Source organism: Balaenoptera physalus, assembly GCF_965194825.1.
Source record: "Balaenoptera physalus genome assembly, chromosome: 8".
Taxonomy (NCBI): Eukaryota; Metazoa; Chordata; class Mammalia; order Artiodactyla; family Balaenopteridae; genus Balaenoptera; species Balaenoptera physalus.
The window spans coordinates 81,391,881-81,409,160 of NC_138887.1; the positions used below are offsets into that span (position 1 = coordinate 81,391,881).

General features: G+C 31.7%; 1 protein-coding gene across 1 annotated transcript in view; it reads right to left on the bottom strand.

The window, feature by feature from the left end:
* The window catches only part of DPY19L2 (dpy-19 like 2), a 93,068-nt gene that overhangs the window by 66,385 nt on the left and 9,403 nt on the right, over positions 1–17,280 (bottom strand). Inside the window, exons 5-9 of the mRNA XM_082471815.1 lie at positions 10,264–10,384; positions 7,509–7,602; positions 3,369–3,426; positions 1,564–1,655; positions 385–484 (exon numbers count right to left, since the gene is read on the bottom strand). Coding sequence (XP_082327941.1) covers positions 385–484; positions 1,564–1,655; positions 3,369–3,426; positions 7,509–7,602; positions 10,264–10,384 — 465 coding nt within the window. The remainder of the gene's footprint in view (positions 1–384; positions 485–1,563; positions 1,656–3,368; positions 3,427–7,508; positions 7,603–10,263; positions 10,385–17,280) is intronic.

The window sequence follows — 17,280 nt, forward strand, 5'->3', positions numbered from 1 at the left end:
CTCAAATACCAACAGGAAAAATTATGGATTAAAATAAGAGGAAAAAAAGTCTTTTGCAGGTTTAATATCTGCCTAACTAACCAACACATTAACAGAAGGTAGATTTATATGATTAAAAAAAATCACACATGTATATAAACTTTATAATTATTCCATATTTTGAAAATCTATTAGGGCACAAATATAATCACATTTAAAATTTATCTGTAATGAAAAAGAATATAAAAAGAGAATGTATATATGTGTATAACTGAGTCACTTTGCTGTACAGCAGAAGTTAGCACAATATTGTAAATCAACTATACTTCAATAAAAAAAATTTTTCCTATGGAAACAACCAAGCACATCTTGCATTCAACTTAAATTAATTTAAAATCATCTTACCTGTGTAAAAAGTATAAACTGAGCAAATTGCCAGGGAAGCATAAAAGCAACATTGGAAAGGCAGAGTGCAATAAAATGCTTTTTACTATTGTTCGAGGTCCTTAATGGAGAGAATTGACACCAGTAAGTTTTACTATAAAAGTAGCCTATCATTAAACTGAATGACTAGTTGCAAAATGCTGAAATCTATTGATCCCCTTACCTTTGATGTTAGACAACAAAATATAGTTAACTTTTAAAAGCTCATTAAGAAGAACTTAAAATATTTGGGTTATAAAAATGCTTATAATAAAACAAACAAAATTAGAGCTTTAAATAAAGCATTGTATCTAGTTTATCAGTAGGTATCTTAAACATATAGCACAGGGAATTCGAGTCATTATGTTGTAAACTTTTAATGGAGTATATAATCTGTAAAAATAATGAATCACTATTCTGTATACCTGAAACTAATAAAATATTGTAAATCAACTATATTCAACTAAAAATTTATTTTTCTTTAACGATGCATGACATTAGAAATTTAATACTCCAGCAAGAATGTCAGAAAATAGAATCTGAACTGACCTTGCATACCTCGAGATATTTACACTACATGAGCAGAAATAACTTTCATATACCACCACTTTTATGTTTCAAAAAGCAATGAAGAAAAGTGTAAGTGCTGGTGAAATAATTAGCTAACGACTATGAGAAAAACTTAAAGAAAGAGATTTTAAACAATGACTTTAAAGAAATAATTCTGGAATACAATTAAACTAATGCATATTGAAGTTTAAACTGTCCATTCTGCAATCATGAGATTTATCAGTAACCAATACCTTTTACCACATAGACTTTAGTACCTTTTAGAATATGAAAAAAAGAAATGCACACATTTTGTGTAAATTATAAAACTGTAACTCTTCTTTTTATAAAGGTTGTATTGGATTTCCATAAATTCTTGTACTATGGTATATAAATTTTCAAAAGCAAAATTTTTAATGATATTGTTTAATAATATCACAAAATTTATCACATAAATATTTATCATAATATTTATCACAAAATAAATAGAAGTAATTTATTTTTGAAGTAATTTTAAAAAATAGAGCCTAGATTTAGTAATTATAACAATAAGTTGAAGTAATTTTGAGAAACTTACAATTCAGCTAGTTTCGTTTTATAAATAAAAATTACCTGAGAATCACAGTTAAGATGTACATCTGAAGTACAAGAAATGGATATGAAAAACTTTCCCGGAGAGGTGGTGTCCACATCACCCGAGTAGCCTGAAATCAATAAAATGCTTACCTCACTCTATGTTCCATTGCAATAAACACAATTAATTTAAAAAATCATGGGTGGGCTGGTTTTAGTAATTTTAATACTAGGCTCATTTATTTCTGGATACCTGGTATAGCTCCTCAGTTTTTGGAGTTCTCTTCCAGCACATAGCCATTAGGTAGAGAGCCATTAACTAGCAAGTCCAGAAACAAGTGAAAGATAGACCAGGCCAAACATACGGACACTCGAAGGACAAACAAGTTGATAGGGTTAGGAGCAGTGAGGATTCTGGGAAAGACAAACCAGATCCACATTCCAGGTCTTCAGTGATGACCCTGGGCATCCCAGGGCTTTGGGATTTATACATGCTCAGAAAAATATCTAAACAAATGTCACCTAGGGCATTCACAAACACCAAATGTTTACACATGACAAGTTTAATATGTATAGACACCCATTACAAGTAATTAAGACTGTTTCTGAATTTGTGAAATATACCTTTGAAAGAGTTAACTATAAATTTCTAAAAACAACCAGAAGTATTTGGGATTCACTGATATGATGTATGCAATGAAAGTATTAAATTTTCATGTAGACTTTAAAACTGTTTCCAAAACGTATGGGTGGGAATATTATAAAATTTTATATCAAGAATTCTGAAATTCTAGAAAGAATCTAAACTCTTGCAACCTTGCAACAGTCTTAAAATTTATTGCTCTTCTTCCAGGAAACCAAAATTGTAAACCTCAGAAGGTGAGTTACGGTATGTATAAGAAGGTCAACTCATAGTGTCAGTCATCTGGCATACTCAAAGAAAAGGTCTTGTGTTTATACTAATACACTGGTGACTGACAATGTATTTGTTTGCTTTAAGTTAATATTATTTAAGATACTTATGTATAATTTTTATGATTCCCTTGTCTAATTGATTTTTTAAAATTAACCAAGTATCTACCTTTCCCAATAGTAATGGATAGAGACTTCTACCCTATATAATCTGTGCCATAACATATTACACATTTTGCTTCCAAAAACTAGCAGTCAGATTCTTCCACTTTTCTTGGCCATATCCTCAGCATCTAACACGGACTCTGGCACACGTTTTGTACTTGATATTTTGTTGAATGAATCTATCATATTCTAAAAAAGTTTCCATGAACTCTTTTTAGGTGGACCATGTCTTATTGGGCTGAGTTAGTAAGTTAATTTGTATTTTGAATTCAGCATTTTGTGTAATTGAAAAGGCAGCATGATGTAATACAAAGAAGTGAGGTTTTAGAGCCAGAAAGATGTAGAAGAGGAAACCCAGCTTCATCATGGCGTGAATGTGGAATCTTGAGTATGTAACTTAACCTCTCCAAATTTCAATTTCATATCTTCTACTGTGAGGATAACAGCCACCTCCCTAAAAAGTTTGGTGGGACTGAGATAATGTACATAAAGTGCCTGAACTCAACAAATATAGTACTTCCTTTTTCTACAAAATATATGTAACATATATACATGCTAAAACCAGGCAAGATAGCTCACATCATAAATTCTAATTATTATGTAAAAATGTGGATCAACATGATTAAAACATCAACTTACAACACAAGGTTCTTTAAAATACTGTCAAGTCCTAAGTAATATACAATTAAATACTGTTTTGATGAATACATTTCCTTGTTCCTATACCACCCCTTCTATTTCTACAAATTATTTTCTAGAAAACAAACCTCTCCATGGTTGAAAAAGTAGCATAATACTGTAATTAGACCTCCAAGTTGAGTCCCACTGTAAAAAAAATGTGTACAATCAAAATTCATGTAAAATAGTGAGTTTTTCACAAACTTATCTTAGATTTTAAAATGTCATAGTACTAAACCATATAAAATAACAGTAAAAATTTCAAAAGTACCCATGTAGTTGATGTTTTACTCTTGAACGTACAAGCATACAAAGTGTACATACAAAGTAATCTGAATGTTATTAATTTATATGTAAAATATTTTCTATGTAAAATATTATATGTGAACATAAAATAATTTTTAACAAACAGGCCAGCACTTCAGAGTCTATATTGCATTCTTTGAATATTCTGAGTGGAGGCAAATTTTTGTCATTCCAAATTGGATTTCAGTGACTGAGAGATGAAGAGTCTAACAGTTTCATTTAGCGGTAACTGAACCATCTAAACTACTGCAAATATTCTTTTGTTGAGTCCCAAGAAACAACAATGTAGAATACAAAACTGAGATCAAGGATGGCTGATTATTATCAAAGATTAAAAACCACTTCTTAAAGTTGCCTTTTCTTTAAAGTAGTGTTCATCATTATATACACAGCTTCAGACTCTGAAGACAATAAATACCGGTTGAATGATTGAAAAAAGGAAGGAATGAGTTTAACAAAACAAGCAGAGGAAAGCCAATGGGAAGTAATATACCTTTAACTGATTTTCACTAAGGGAAATTCAAAGGACGCACATCAGAAAAGAAGAAATTGAAAGGAGGAAGGTGTGAGAAGCAAGAACAAATGCTGCATATAGAAACTAGGAACATGAGGATAAATCTAAGGAAGATTTGACAACAAAAAATAACAGTGATGACTGCTGTGGAGGGGTACTAGAAGTACTAAATTATGGTAATAATTATAAGATGCTAGGGGCTGTTTTGAAGTAAAGTGTTCTGAAATTCCTTGTACTGATCAAAAAGGAGAGGAAAGATATCAATTAATTTTAGACTTGATCAAGTTAGATATGCATGTTAACATTTTATCATTAACCACCAAAAGAATAGAAATGGAATATCTACCTTCCAAGTTAGTGCCAGTGCGGGAGGGTGGCCAAGGTAAGAAATAGAAAATTTTCCCCAAATCCCTATTTCTTTTGTTTCTCATATTCTCATATGCCATAGTTTCTAATCTCCTCACAGTTTTGGTGACACTTTTATAGCCAACATATGTTATATCTACATATCCTTCTTAAAGACTGGAGCCTAATAATGTATTTGATATTCTAGAACTGTGTAACCAATTTAGAGAAGACTATCACCTTTTGGGTAGCTCTCCCAATGAAAAATACTAACTTTTAAAATGTCTTAGTCTCGTGTAACATTTTCCATATTTGAAAAAAGCATAATAAATACAAACTGTTTTTTAAACTAGAACATTTTAAAGCCTGTTAACATAATCTAAAAGTAATCCTTTCCCTCAAAATACTGATGAGCTTATGTATTTTTCCTATCTGGCACACATATAGAAAAGTGCATAAAAATTTCTAGATAGCTTATAGAACACTTATAAAGTGGATATTCTTGTATCTACCATATATCATTGAAACAGAAAATTGATCACACCCTGAGACCTCACTTGCCACCCCTTAAGACAGCCACTATCCTGAGTTTTGTGATTACCAATATAACTGCTTCTATATACATATCATACTATCATTTAATCTGTGTTTAAACTTTATACAAATATAAGTATGCAGTATTTTTTAATTTTGTGCATGCCTTGATCCATTCAACATTATATTTGTAAGATTTTTCCATGTTGATGTTTGCAGCTTTAGTTCATTATCATTGTTGTACAGTATTTCACTGTATTAATAAACCTACAATGTGTACACTTCTCTGCTGAAGGACATTTAAGTTGTTTCTAGTTTGGAGCTACTACAAACAATGCTGCTATGTTCTTGTATATATTTTCTGGTGTACATAAAAGAGCTTCTTAGGGCATATTTACTTTAAATTGGAATTGCTGAGTTATAAGGTATCTACTATTACTAGATAATGCACACTGTTTTTCCAAAACAGCTGTACTAACTTATATATCCACCCACCAGGGTTAAAAGTTGCCTTTGTCAATCTAGTAGGTGTGAAATGGTATCTCACTGTGGTTTAAATTAGTATTTTCCCCATAATTAATGATGGTGGTCAATTTTACATATGTTTATTGGCAATCTGGAATTCTTCTGGGAAATGTCTATTCATAAATATTTTGTCCAATTTTCAATTGGGTGGTCTGTCTTCTTAGTCTTTGTCTATCCCCTAGAATATAAATTCCATGAGGACAGGGATTGTTTGTTTTGTTTTGTTTTCCTAGCACCTAGAATAGTGCTCCCAGTCACAGTAAGCATTCAAAAAATATTTGTCAAATTAATGAATGCAAGTCTGGATACCACATTGTGTACATGCTTTGCAGTATCTTTTCCCAGCTTGTGGCTTATCTTTTCATTCTATTATATCTTGAGGAACTTAAATTCTTTTCATCAAATTTATCAGTTTTTTTCTTCACGGCTGGACTTTTGTACCTTGTTTAAGAAATCCTTTCTTACCCCCAAGTTACTGATGATAATCTTCTATATAACATTTTAAACATTTTATAATTTTGTCTATCACATTTGAGTTTTTAATCCAACTAGGATTTGTTTTTCATAAGTTCTGACTCTGCTGTGTTCCATATGATCTCCCCATTATTTCAGCACCATTTATTGAGAAGCCTATCCTTACCCACTGATCTGTAATATCCACTTTGTCATATACCAAGTGTATATCAATGTACATTTCTGCTTCTGGGTTCTACTTTATTCCAGTGATCTATTTGTCTGTCTCTATGCCAATATCACATTGTCTTATTTACATTAGCTTTATAACACAGAAATAATTAATGAAGTAAGTTCTCATATTTTCTTCAGGATTGTCTCAACTATTTTAGGCCCTGTGCATTTCTGAATAATTTTAAAATCAGCTTATCAAGGTCAACAAATTTTATCAAGATCACAATTTTTCACTGATTCTGTGCTAGGATTTTTATGCTGAAAACTTCCAAACACAAGGGGTATATATATATATTAATCTCTATAGAAACATAAACCTTATGAAAACTCAGTAATTGTTGAAAGATTAAATCTAGATTTTTCACTTTTAACGTTGTGCAGTTCAAGAACAACATTGTAAAGAAATCTGATGATTCAGTTAAAAATGTATTCTGTTGTCAGAAACAAAATCTGACAAAAGTGTCTTAAATAATATGGATGCTTATTGTATCATTCAACAAGAAAATAAAAGATAAGTGTCTGTTGGCATTGGTTCAGCAGCAGAAGGATGTTAAGGCAGACATATGTGCTATGTTTATGGCCTTTCCCTCATGATCACAAAATGACTGCAATAGCTCCAGGTATCACATCCAGGTAAAAGCAGGAAGATAACAGAAAAGGGGCAGCTGAATCTAACCTTTTGTCAGAAAAGCAAATGCTTTCCTGGAGTAATAACCAAGTCTGATTTCACCTTCTTTTTCACCAGAAAAGCTAGCTCATATGGCTCTCCCAACATGCAATGGAGAGTGGGAAGCAGAATACATGATTGTCATAGTTAACTTCAACCTGTCACCTGAAATTGGGCACCCTGCTACCCCAAACAAAATTGTGGTGCTGTTATCAAGAAAGACAGGCTATCAAATGTAAGTGTCTGCTACAAGTGATATACAATTTATTTTATTGCTTTCTTAATTTCACATGAACAGAGATGAAAATTAGAAATATTAATACTTTGCTACTAATGCCAACCAATGATCCCCTCTAATGTTATAATAATTTTACACATGATCTACAGGTATTTTCATTAAAATCTTTGTTAAGGAATCTTAATTAGCTTAAAAAATATCCCCATAAGGATAAAAGAGGGGCCTTTAAGATATTGTTTTAGCAACAGCTCTACTTTTTGGCTGCATATTTGGCTCAGCTTCTGAAAAAATAAAATCTAAAAGTTTCCTACTATTAGTCCATTAATCTTGTTATTTATCCTTTTAATTTAATCAACAAACGTCAGAAAGTCCTTATTATTCCACTGAAAGATCTTTTAATACAGTAGTCTTACCTCAAGTATGCACCATATATGAAGAACAATCCCATCATTATTCCATTTAAAATAAAAATCACACCAACATAAAAGCAAGCAGGGTCTCCCAATCCTTTAAAAAGACACAGATTATTCGGTATTTAATGAATAAATTACTATACAGCAATTGGGCATAATTATCTCAGTGCTTTGTAATCAAGAGCTCATGAATTTGCTGAAAGCTTTGCTGCTCAGACTGCTGCTCTATTTAATAGTTACATTAGTACTTTCCCCATCCATGAGGCATTATTAGTTACATTTATACTTTTCCCTATTGAAGTGTTGTTATAGTGTAATGATTAGTTGGTGCTTCATTTTATTTAGGTGATGCTGCTATTGTTCCGTATCTAGAACTGTCTGTAGAGCCATTTGATAAATTACAAACGAAAATCCATTGCATTAATTTTATCTTTTGCTAGGCTCTAGGATGAGCAAAATACGGCCCCTGACTTCAAGGAGCAGCTTTAGTCTGTATGGGATAAATTGATCCATTATCATGTATAGCCAGGACCTTAATACTTAATATATCCTGGGTATAAGACAATACATATATATATAATATATTAACACACACACATAATCTACTAGGTACTTTGTAATCATCATCTCACATAATACTCAGAACAAATCTTTGAAATTACTTGGTATGAAAATACGTTTTTTAATGGTTGAGAAAACAACACAGAAAACTTAAGTAACTTGCCAAAAGTTATTTAGCTATAACTGGTGGAGCCAGGATCTAAAGGCTGGCCTTTCTGATTTCTTCTTCTCTGATCATTCCTTTTCAGTCTGTCCTAGTAACTTCTCATCCTTTTACACACCCCCCTTCAATGTTGGACCACCTTAGGCTCTGTCATATACCTTCTTCTTTTCTCAGTCTGCATATTCTCCTTAAGGAAATTCTTCCACTTCCATGGTTCCAATTATCATCTATATACAGATGACTCCAAGTCTACCTTCAGATGAGAACTTTCTTCTTATTCCTGTAGATATGTATATGCAGGTAGCCACTTGACATCTACACTTTGGGGTCTCTCAGGTACCTTGAATTAATAGCAATTCAAACCTGCTACTTTTTAAAAATGTTTCTTACCACTTTGAATGGAGGGACTCAATTAAGCCAGAAACCCAACAGTGTTACATAAATTCATTCTCCTTCCCCTTCCCTATCAAACAATTACCAAATCTTGTCGTTTCTCCTTCCAGCTATCTCTCAAATCCATTCATTTTCCAGTTACCTTTCCTGCAATCACTTGCTGAAAGCAAAACAGTTTCCTACCTGGCCTCACTGAATTCACTTTTGTCCTTTACTAGTGTCTTTTCCATGTAACTGCCGAAATTGTGTTTTGAAAATAAAAATCTGTCAAAATTCTTCAATGAATACACATAAAATCCTTAACTAGTAAATGGTCCTTCATTGTCGGACTCTTGCTTACATTCTAAGCATCATTTCACACCATGTTTTCTTCTCTATCTCTCTGCTCTAAGAAGTCTAGCTCTCTTTCAGTTCTCCCTTGCCTCAGGACTTTGGAAAATGCTGGTTCCTATTCTTGAAACACTTCTTCTAACCCCAGCAATCTTATTTTCCTATTTGTAACATCCACCACAGTTGTAACCGTTAACATCCCTCTTATGTTGCAAACTCTATGAGGGTAAGGTCCCATGTTTACCCCGTTTATCTTGGGGTCCCAAGTGCCAACACTAACCTATCACTTAGTGGCAACTTAATAAATACCATATATGTACATATATAAAGTGATTTTTTCCCATCCCTCAGAAAAGTTTACACCTTCTAAGCTGGTTGAGGCAGTCTCTCAATTCCTTTAGTTTGTACAAAAAAAAAAAAAAGTCTAATTGCCCTCAAATATCTTCTACCAATGCTGTTTTAGACCATGGTTATAAAGACCATCTGAGGGAATCAGTAAAAATGTAAGGGAAACATGGAAATACAAATTTAGGATATATTCTGAGAATTGAATGTTACTGTACACAAGTCAACAAAAATATATTTATAAAACATAATGTTCTAGAGAATATGAAGAAATAAAGAAAAAACAACTGTGTTATGCAAGTAGATACATGTGATTTCAAATAAGAGTTTCAAGGAACAGCATCATGCTAAGATTGTAACAGTGCTAAATTGCAAACATCTTAAATGGAAGTGACAATTACAGATCCTGGAAAACTGTTAGATGATTCGAAAAGCAGTTCTTTGACAAAGATACTGACATAGAAGATGTATATGAAGAGTTTGATTAGAACTATTCATGGACTGTGAGAGCACAAAAACAGTAGAATTTCTAAAGTAATCTATTATATATCTGATTTTTAAATATTTATGCATAACTAAATTTTTACATTAACTATTTATGTTAACTATTACAGGTAGAACTGTGACTATTTAATCTACATCCTCCAAATTTATATATTCAAGCCACCCCAAAGCTTTTTTTGTACCTTCTGAAATGGAGGAATGACTTATAATCAATATGGCCTTACACTGGAGTATATTAATACTCAAATTAAATTCCAAATTAATACTCTTATTAGCAAGTACATTGCCTTCTCAGAAAATTAAAGGGTAAATACACTTTTAGGTGAATCAGTTCTAGACTGTTTTTAAAGAAAAAAAAATCACAGTAGTTTATAATAATTCTTAAAGTGAGTCATAACATTATAAAATGTTTATGTAAACATTAATGACAATACAACAGCATTTTAGGAAGAAACATGCCTTCACAGCTTTGAACTTCATTTAGAGGTTCTACTCTGGTCACATTCCAGCAGGTCTTTGTTTCCAGCCCAAATAAATTCATTATTCCCACAAATATGCGATACCAGAAGGCTATAATCACCTATAAAAGATAAAATCAAAAAGATAATAAAGAAAAATTCAATATCTTCTTAATCATAATTTTTCCAAAATACCATTTTATGATGGTTGCCTTTAACATTATAAACTTTGATGAATTTATTTAAATCATTTCATGTGGGAAACAGTCATTTAAAATTTTATACACACACACTATCAACTAAAGTTATGTATTACTGAGTAATGCACATCTACAAAATTTATGTTGTGATCGACATCTCTGTAATATACTCTTGTAATCAACTCTAACATAATTAATAGTAGCTGTAAAATCAAGCATGAAGTACATAATTATGATAATTAATAGCAAAATACAAAGATTTACAGAAGTATTTCATAACATTTCCCTTAGGTCCTTGAACTTATTTTCTTCATAGTCTAAAAACCAACTCATAGTCTATAAAACCAACTGCACATGGAACAATAGCTCCTGTGCCCATTAAAACTCTGACCAAGCAGATTTAATTAACCAGTACTTCCCAACCTGAAATCTACTTTAAAAAGTTTAAAGACAAGGGAAAATAGCAACAAAAAAATTACAGACAAAATGCTCATGCCTGGGAGATTTTTTAATAAATAATTTTATAGATTTGGGAAAAATAATGCAAAATCATTGGGGAAAGAAGTTAAAAAAAGTAAAGAGGAGTTCAAAGGGAAACTAAAAATAACCTAGAACTACTTTTACTATTTTGGTGATCATCCTTCCAGTCTCTCCCTAGGCATAAAAAACATGTAGCTAGAGTTATTCATTACGTAATATTATATATTATAAGATGTTAATGTAATATACATCACTAAGCAATGTCATAAACATCTTTTCATATATAATATTATTTACTATTTTATCACTTAATTTTATAAGACTGACATTCTGCTTAAATTTATAACTTCTATTCTTGTGTATTTTTCATACATGTACAAAAAATTTCCATATTAAATGTATGTGCAAATTCTAGAATTATACTCCTTTCTGAGATGTCGTTTAATATGGTAGAAAAGCATGACTTTGAAGTCAAAATAGAACAAATGATTCTGACTCTGCAAGGTATGGTTTCTATGGTGTGAAGTAATCCTTCAGCCTCTGAACCTCAGCCACCTCATCTGTAAAATGAGGTTAATATCAATAATAACCATCTTACAAGAGTGATGGGAGATTAGAGCTTATATATATAAGTACTGGCATATAGTAAGCTTTAAATGCTTTTGTCTTTTCAAAATACATTGTTTCAAACTTACACTTTTAGATGAGAAATTAATCTCATCTTTAGAAGAGAAATTAATCTCCTTGTGAACACAAAGTATGGACATTTACTTCAACACTTAAGTACTATATAAGGTCGCAAGCAAATGTAAATCTGCATATTGTATCTATGCAATATGAAAATAAGACTGGACGAGTCCTTGTTGCCTGTCATTTACATGCTTTCAAGTTTTAAAAACAAATGAACTACATTACCATGATTACTTGTTCAAAGCATCAAAGAAGCTGAAAACTGTGCAAATTATTCAATAAATATTTTTAATAAGTAAAAAGAAAAAAATTAGCTAATGTTTTAGAGACCATACTGTTGGAAACTAGTGGAACAAGAAACAGAGATGTAATGACATAAAGTTCCAAAAATAACCCAAAACTAAAAATAATACTTATCAAACAATGGAAAAAATGGGCCTAGTCTAATAAACTAAGTCCTTATCTTATATACACAGAGTAAGTCAACGTTAACTAAAGTTGAAGATTCAACAAATAGGTTTTTTTTTCTTTTTGATTTTTCCATTTACACTAGAATTAGACAGATAATCATTAGAGGGAATAAGGTCAGACTGCTTTTGAAAAGTAAGTTGGGATATAGAGAAAGCTGCTGCAGAAAACTGCTTCTTTCATCTTAGATCTTAGGTAGGTCTATACTATACAACTGTTACTACTACAAATTACACTGAAAAGTACTTATAGAAATTAAAAAAAAAAAAGAAAGAAATTTGGGAAACCCATAAGTACTTTGTAATTAAGTAACAATATTTAAGTATCCAATGGATCAAAGGAGAAATCACATGGGAAATTAGAAAATCACTTAAACTAAATGAAAATGAAAAAAAGGTCAATATTTAAATAATGTAAATTTCCTATTCCTACAAGTACAACTAGAACTCCTGAGAATAATATAAATCAAACACAAGAAGACCCTAAAAGGTAGAGGAAAGAAGGCAAACTAGATAGGAATGTCAGGGCCCAAGGAATGACATGGTAATAGGTTACCTGGACTTACCCTTTGCCTTATTTTCTCAGGTTTGGAGCTAAAGATACTTTGATACTTGATACTGAAACCAATGAAGAAAGTACCAAAAAATTAAACCACATACTAATATCCCTTATAAAGACAGACATAACAAGCCCTAACAAAATATTAGCAAATGGATTTCAGCAATATATAAAAATAATTATATGACATGATCAGATGGGGTTTATTCCAGGATGCAAGACTATTTCAGTATGAAAAAATGAATGTACTCCATCATATTAATGGAACAAAGAAGATAAATTCCACGATCATATCAATTGGTGCAGAAAAAGCATTAGAAAAAATTCAATACCCATTCTGATAAGAACTTACAGAAAAAAACTAGGAATAAGAGAGGAACTACCTCAATCTTATAAAGGTCATGTGCAAAAAAACTTACAGCTAACTTTATACTTAATGGTTAGAGACTGAATGCTTTCTCCCTAAGACCAAGAATGAGGCCTGGATGTCCACATTCACCAGTCTTAATAAACATAGTACTGAAAGTTCTAGCCACTGCAATAAGGTAAATAAGAGAAATAATAGACATACAGGTTAAAAGAAAAAAATAATACTCTATTTGCATATTAAATGACTCACTATGTAGAAAATCCCAACATATGCACAAAAAAAAAAATACTCCTAGAACTAATAAGTGAATTCAGCAAGATTGCAGGGTAAAAGATAAACATACCAAAAAAATCAACTGTATTTCCATGTAGCAATGAACATGCGGGCATCAATATTAAAAATACAATCTCCTTTATCATCATTTAAAAAAACATGAAATATTTAGGTGTATATTTATCAAAACACATACAAGACTTGTATGCTGAAAACTACACAATGCTTTTGAAAGAAACCAAAGAATACCTAAATAAACAAGCGACATACCATGTTCATGAATTAGAGGACTCAATAGCGAAGAGGTCAATTCTCCTCAAATTTATTTACATGTTTAATGTAATTCTTATCAAAGTATCAATAGAATTAGATATAGAAAACATTCTTGTTAAATACACATTAAAAGGCACATGAACTAGCTAAACCAATTTTGAAAAAGAATGAAGTGACAGAAATCAGTTTACCTAATCCAAGACTTACTGTATAGGTACATTAATCAAGACTATATGGTACTGACAGAGGGACAGACACATAAATCAATGGAAGAGAGCAGGGAACACAGAAATAAACCCATAGAAATATACCTAATTTATTGTCACATAGGTGCAAAAGCAATTCAATGAAGAAAAGATAGCCCTTTCAACAACTGGTGTGGAAACTATTGGACATCTATAGGTAAAAAACAACAACAACATAACCTTTACCCAAGTCTCACGTCTCACATCACATAAAGAAATTAATTCAAAATGAAATGGATCACAGATAGAATTCTAATTGCTTTTAGAAAAAAAACAAAATATTTAGCATCTAGGGCTAGGCAAAGAATTCTTAGACTTGACACCAAAAGCACAATCCACAAGAAGAAAAATTGCTAAACTGGACTCCATTAAAATTTTAAAATTTTCTTATGCAAAAGACTCTACTTAAGAGGATGAAAAAACAAGGTATAGACTGGGAGAAAATATTTGCAAACCACATACCTGGCAAAGAAGTAGTACCTAGAATATATAAAGAACATCCTAAGATTCAACATTAAAAAAAAAAAAAACCCAATTAGAAAATTAGCAAAAGACATGAAGACACATTTCACTGAAGAGGGTATACAGATAGCTAATAAACAAAAAAAAAAGGGGTGTTCAACAACATTAGTCATTAGGGAAATGCACATTAAAACTATGATGATAAATCACTACATTCTGATAAATCAGAATGGTTAAAATAAAAAGTAGTGACAACACCAAATGCTGGAGACCTTGTGGAGAAAGTGAATCACTTATACATTCCTGGTAGAAATGTAAAATTGCGTAACCACTCTGGAAAATAGTTTGGCAGTTTCTTATGGTTTATTCCTTTTTTATTGCTGAATTGTATTCCTGGTATGAATGTACCACAGTTTCTTTAACCATTCACATGTCAAAGGACATCTGTGTTGTTTGCAGTTTTGTGCTACAATGTATAAAGCTACAATAAACGTGTATAGGTTTTTGTGTGAACATAAATTTTAATTTCTCTGGGATAAATGTCCTGGAGTACAATTGCTGGATTATATGGTTTACATCTGTAATTTAAAAACTGGAAATAATTTAATATCCATAATAGGGAAATATACAATTAATTTTGGAATTCATAAAATGGTTAAAATTAGAGAAAAATAAACATGTACATACATTTTCAAAAATTCCAAAATAAAATATTGAGGAAAAAGTTGTAGAGTGATATGTTCAGTATGAGAACACTTATGTGAAATTACAAAAACACATAAAACAATCCTTGAAAAAAGAACTGGATGGATATACACATCAAATTCACAATAATGATGCTTGTGAGAATGGGAAAGGAACAAACTTAACTGGGAAGCAGAACAAAGATGACTTTAACTGTATTTATAATGCTTTATTTATTTTAAAATATCAGAAGCAAAAACGATAAAAGAATAGCATTTATTTATTGTAGGTGGTTGACCACACATATTTGCACATTATTCTCTAGCTTCTGCAATTTTAAACATTTTAAAATCAAAATAATAATAATTTTTAAAAGCTATAAAATATGAAGAAAGAAATAAAAAGACTTTTTAACTAATCTGCTGGATTCTGAGATAACTCAAAAGTAGTTCTTACCATGCTGTCAAGTCAGCATTTACCTTCAGAGTTCACAAATTGAATCTACTATATTTTTTCTTCCTTTTTCCGATTTCTAGAATTTGAAGACTATCATAAAATTCATACTTTTTTTAGTATTGGGAAGTATTCATAGATTTCTAGCTATATAACTAAATAAATCTTGCCATATTAATGTATCCCCAAGGTCACTATTCTACTCGTCACTGTCACTGTCCCTTCATGTGATCAGTATGCCCATCCACACGGTCTCTAAAGCCAACAGATGCAACTGACAAAGGATTGATCTCCAAAATACACAAACAGCTCATGCAGCTCAATATTAAAAAACAAACAACCCAATCAAAAAAATGGGCTGGAGGCCTAAATAGACATTTCTCCAAAGAAGACATACAGATGGCCAACAAACATATGAAAAAATGCTCAACATCACTAATTATTAGAAAATGCAAATCAAAACTACAATGAGATATCACCTCACACTGGTCAGAATGGCCATCATGAAAAAATCTACAAACCATAAATGCTGGAGAAGGTGTGGAGAAAAGGGAACCCTCTTGCACAGTTGGTGGGAATGTAAATTGATACAGCCACTATGGAGAACAGTATGGAGGTTCCTTAAAGAACTAAAAATAGAACTACCATATGACCCAGCAATCCCACTACTGGGCATATACCCTGAGAAAACCGTAATTCAAAAAGAGTCATGCACCACGATGTTCACTGCAGCACTATTTACAATAGCCAGGACATGGAAGCAACCTAGGTGTCCATCAACAGATGAATGGATAAAGAAGATGTTGTACATATGTACAATGGAATATTACTCAGCCATAAAAAGGAACGAAATTGGGTCATTTGTAGAGACATGGATGGACCTAGAGACTGTCATACAGAGTGAAGCAAGTCAGAGAGAGAAAAACGAATATTGTATATTAATGCATATATGTGGAATCTGAAAATATTGGTATAGACAATCTTATTTACAAAGCAGAAAAAGAGACACAGATGTAGAGAACAAATGTATGGAGACCAAGGGGGGAAAGGGTGGGTGGGATGAATTGGGAGATTGGGACTGACATATATACTATTGATACTATGTATAAAATAGATAACTAATGAGAACCTACTGTATAGCACAGGGAACTCTACTCAGTGCTATGTGGTGACCTAAATGGGAAGGAAATCCGAAAAAGAAGGGATACATGTATACATATAGCTGATTCACTTTGCTGTACAGTAATAACTAATACAACATTATAAAGCAACTATACTCCAATAAAAATTTTTTAAAAAGAAGCTATTGTACTTACATTTGTATCTATTTTGCTTTTGCCCTGACATTACTTTTCATCAAATCATTCATTTATTGCATTTTATAAAAACAAGGAGGTAATTTGAGGAACACTGATTAAAGAATGCTTCAATAATATCTTCCCATAACGTTTTCTCTGCTGATGTTTTGTAACATATGGTCTTTGTAAATATTGCAGTAGCCATGTACTGCTTTTCACCGAGACTTGCTTGGGGAAAAGAAGAGGAATTTAACAGGATATATTTATGCTAGAATTAGAAAATAATAGATGGAGGTTTAAAAAAAAAATAAAGCCAACAGACCATCTCCATCGAGAATCCTTCTTGGCTCCTTCCCATTTGGCCTATTACGCTGGTCATTAATTCCATACCAAGGTTCTATTCTTTAAGTTCATGTGAGCATAATTTCTGGGGGTTTTAAATTTAGGAGAGGAACTTTTGATACACTGCTCAACTGTAAGGACACATACAATCAATAAACTCTAAAATCCCCTCCTTCCTATAATATCATTGTGCTTACTATTTTTATCTGATAAAGAAGAATC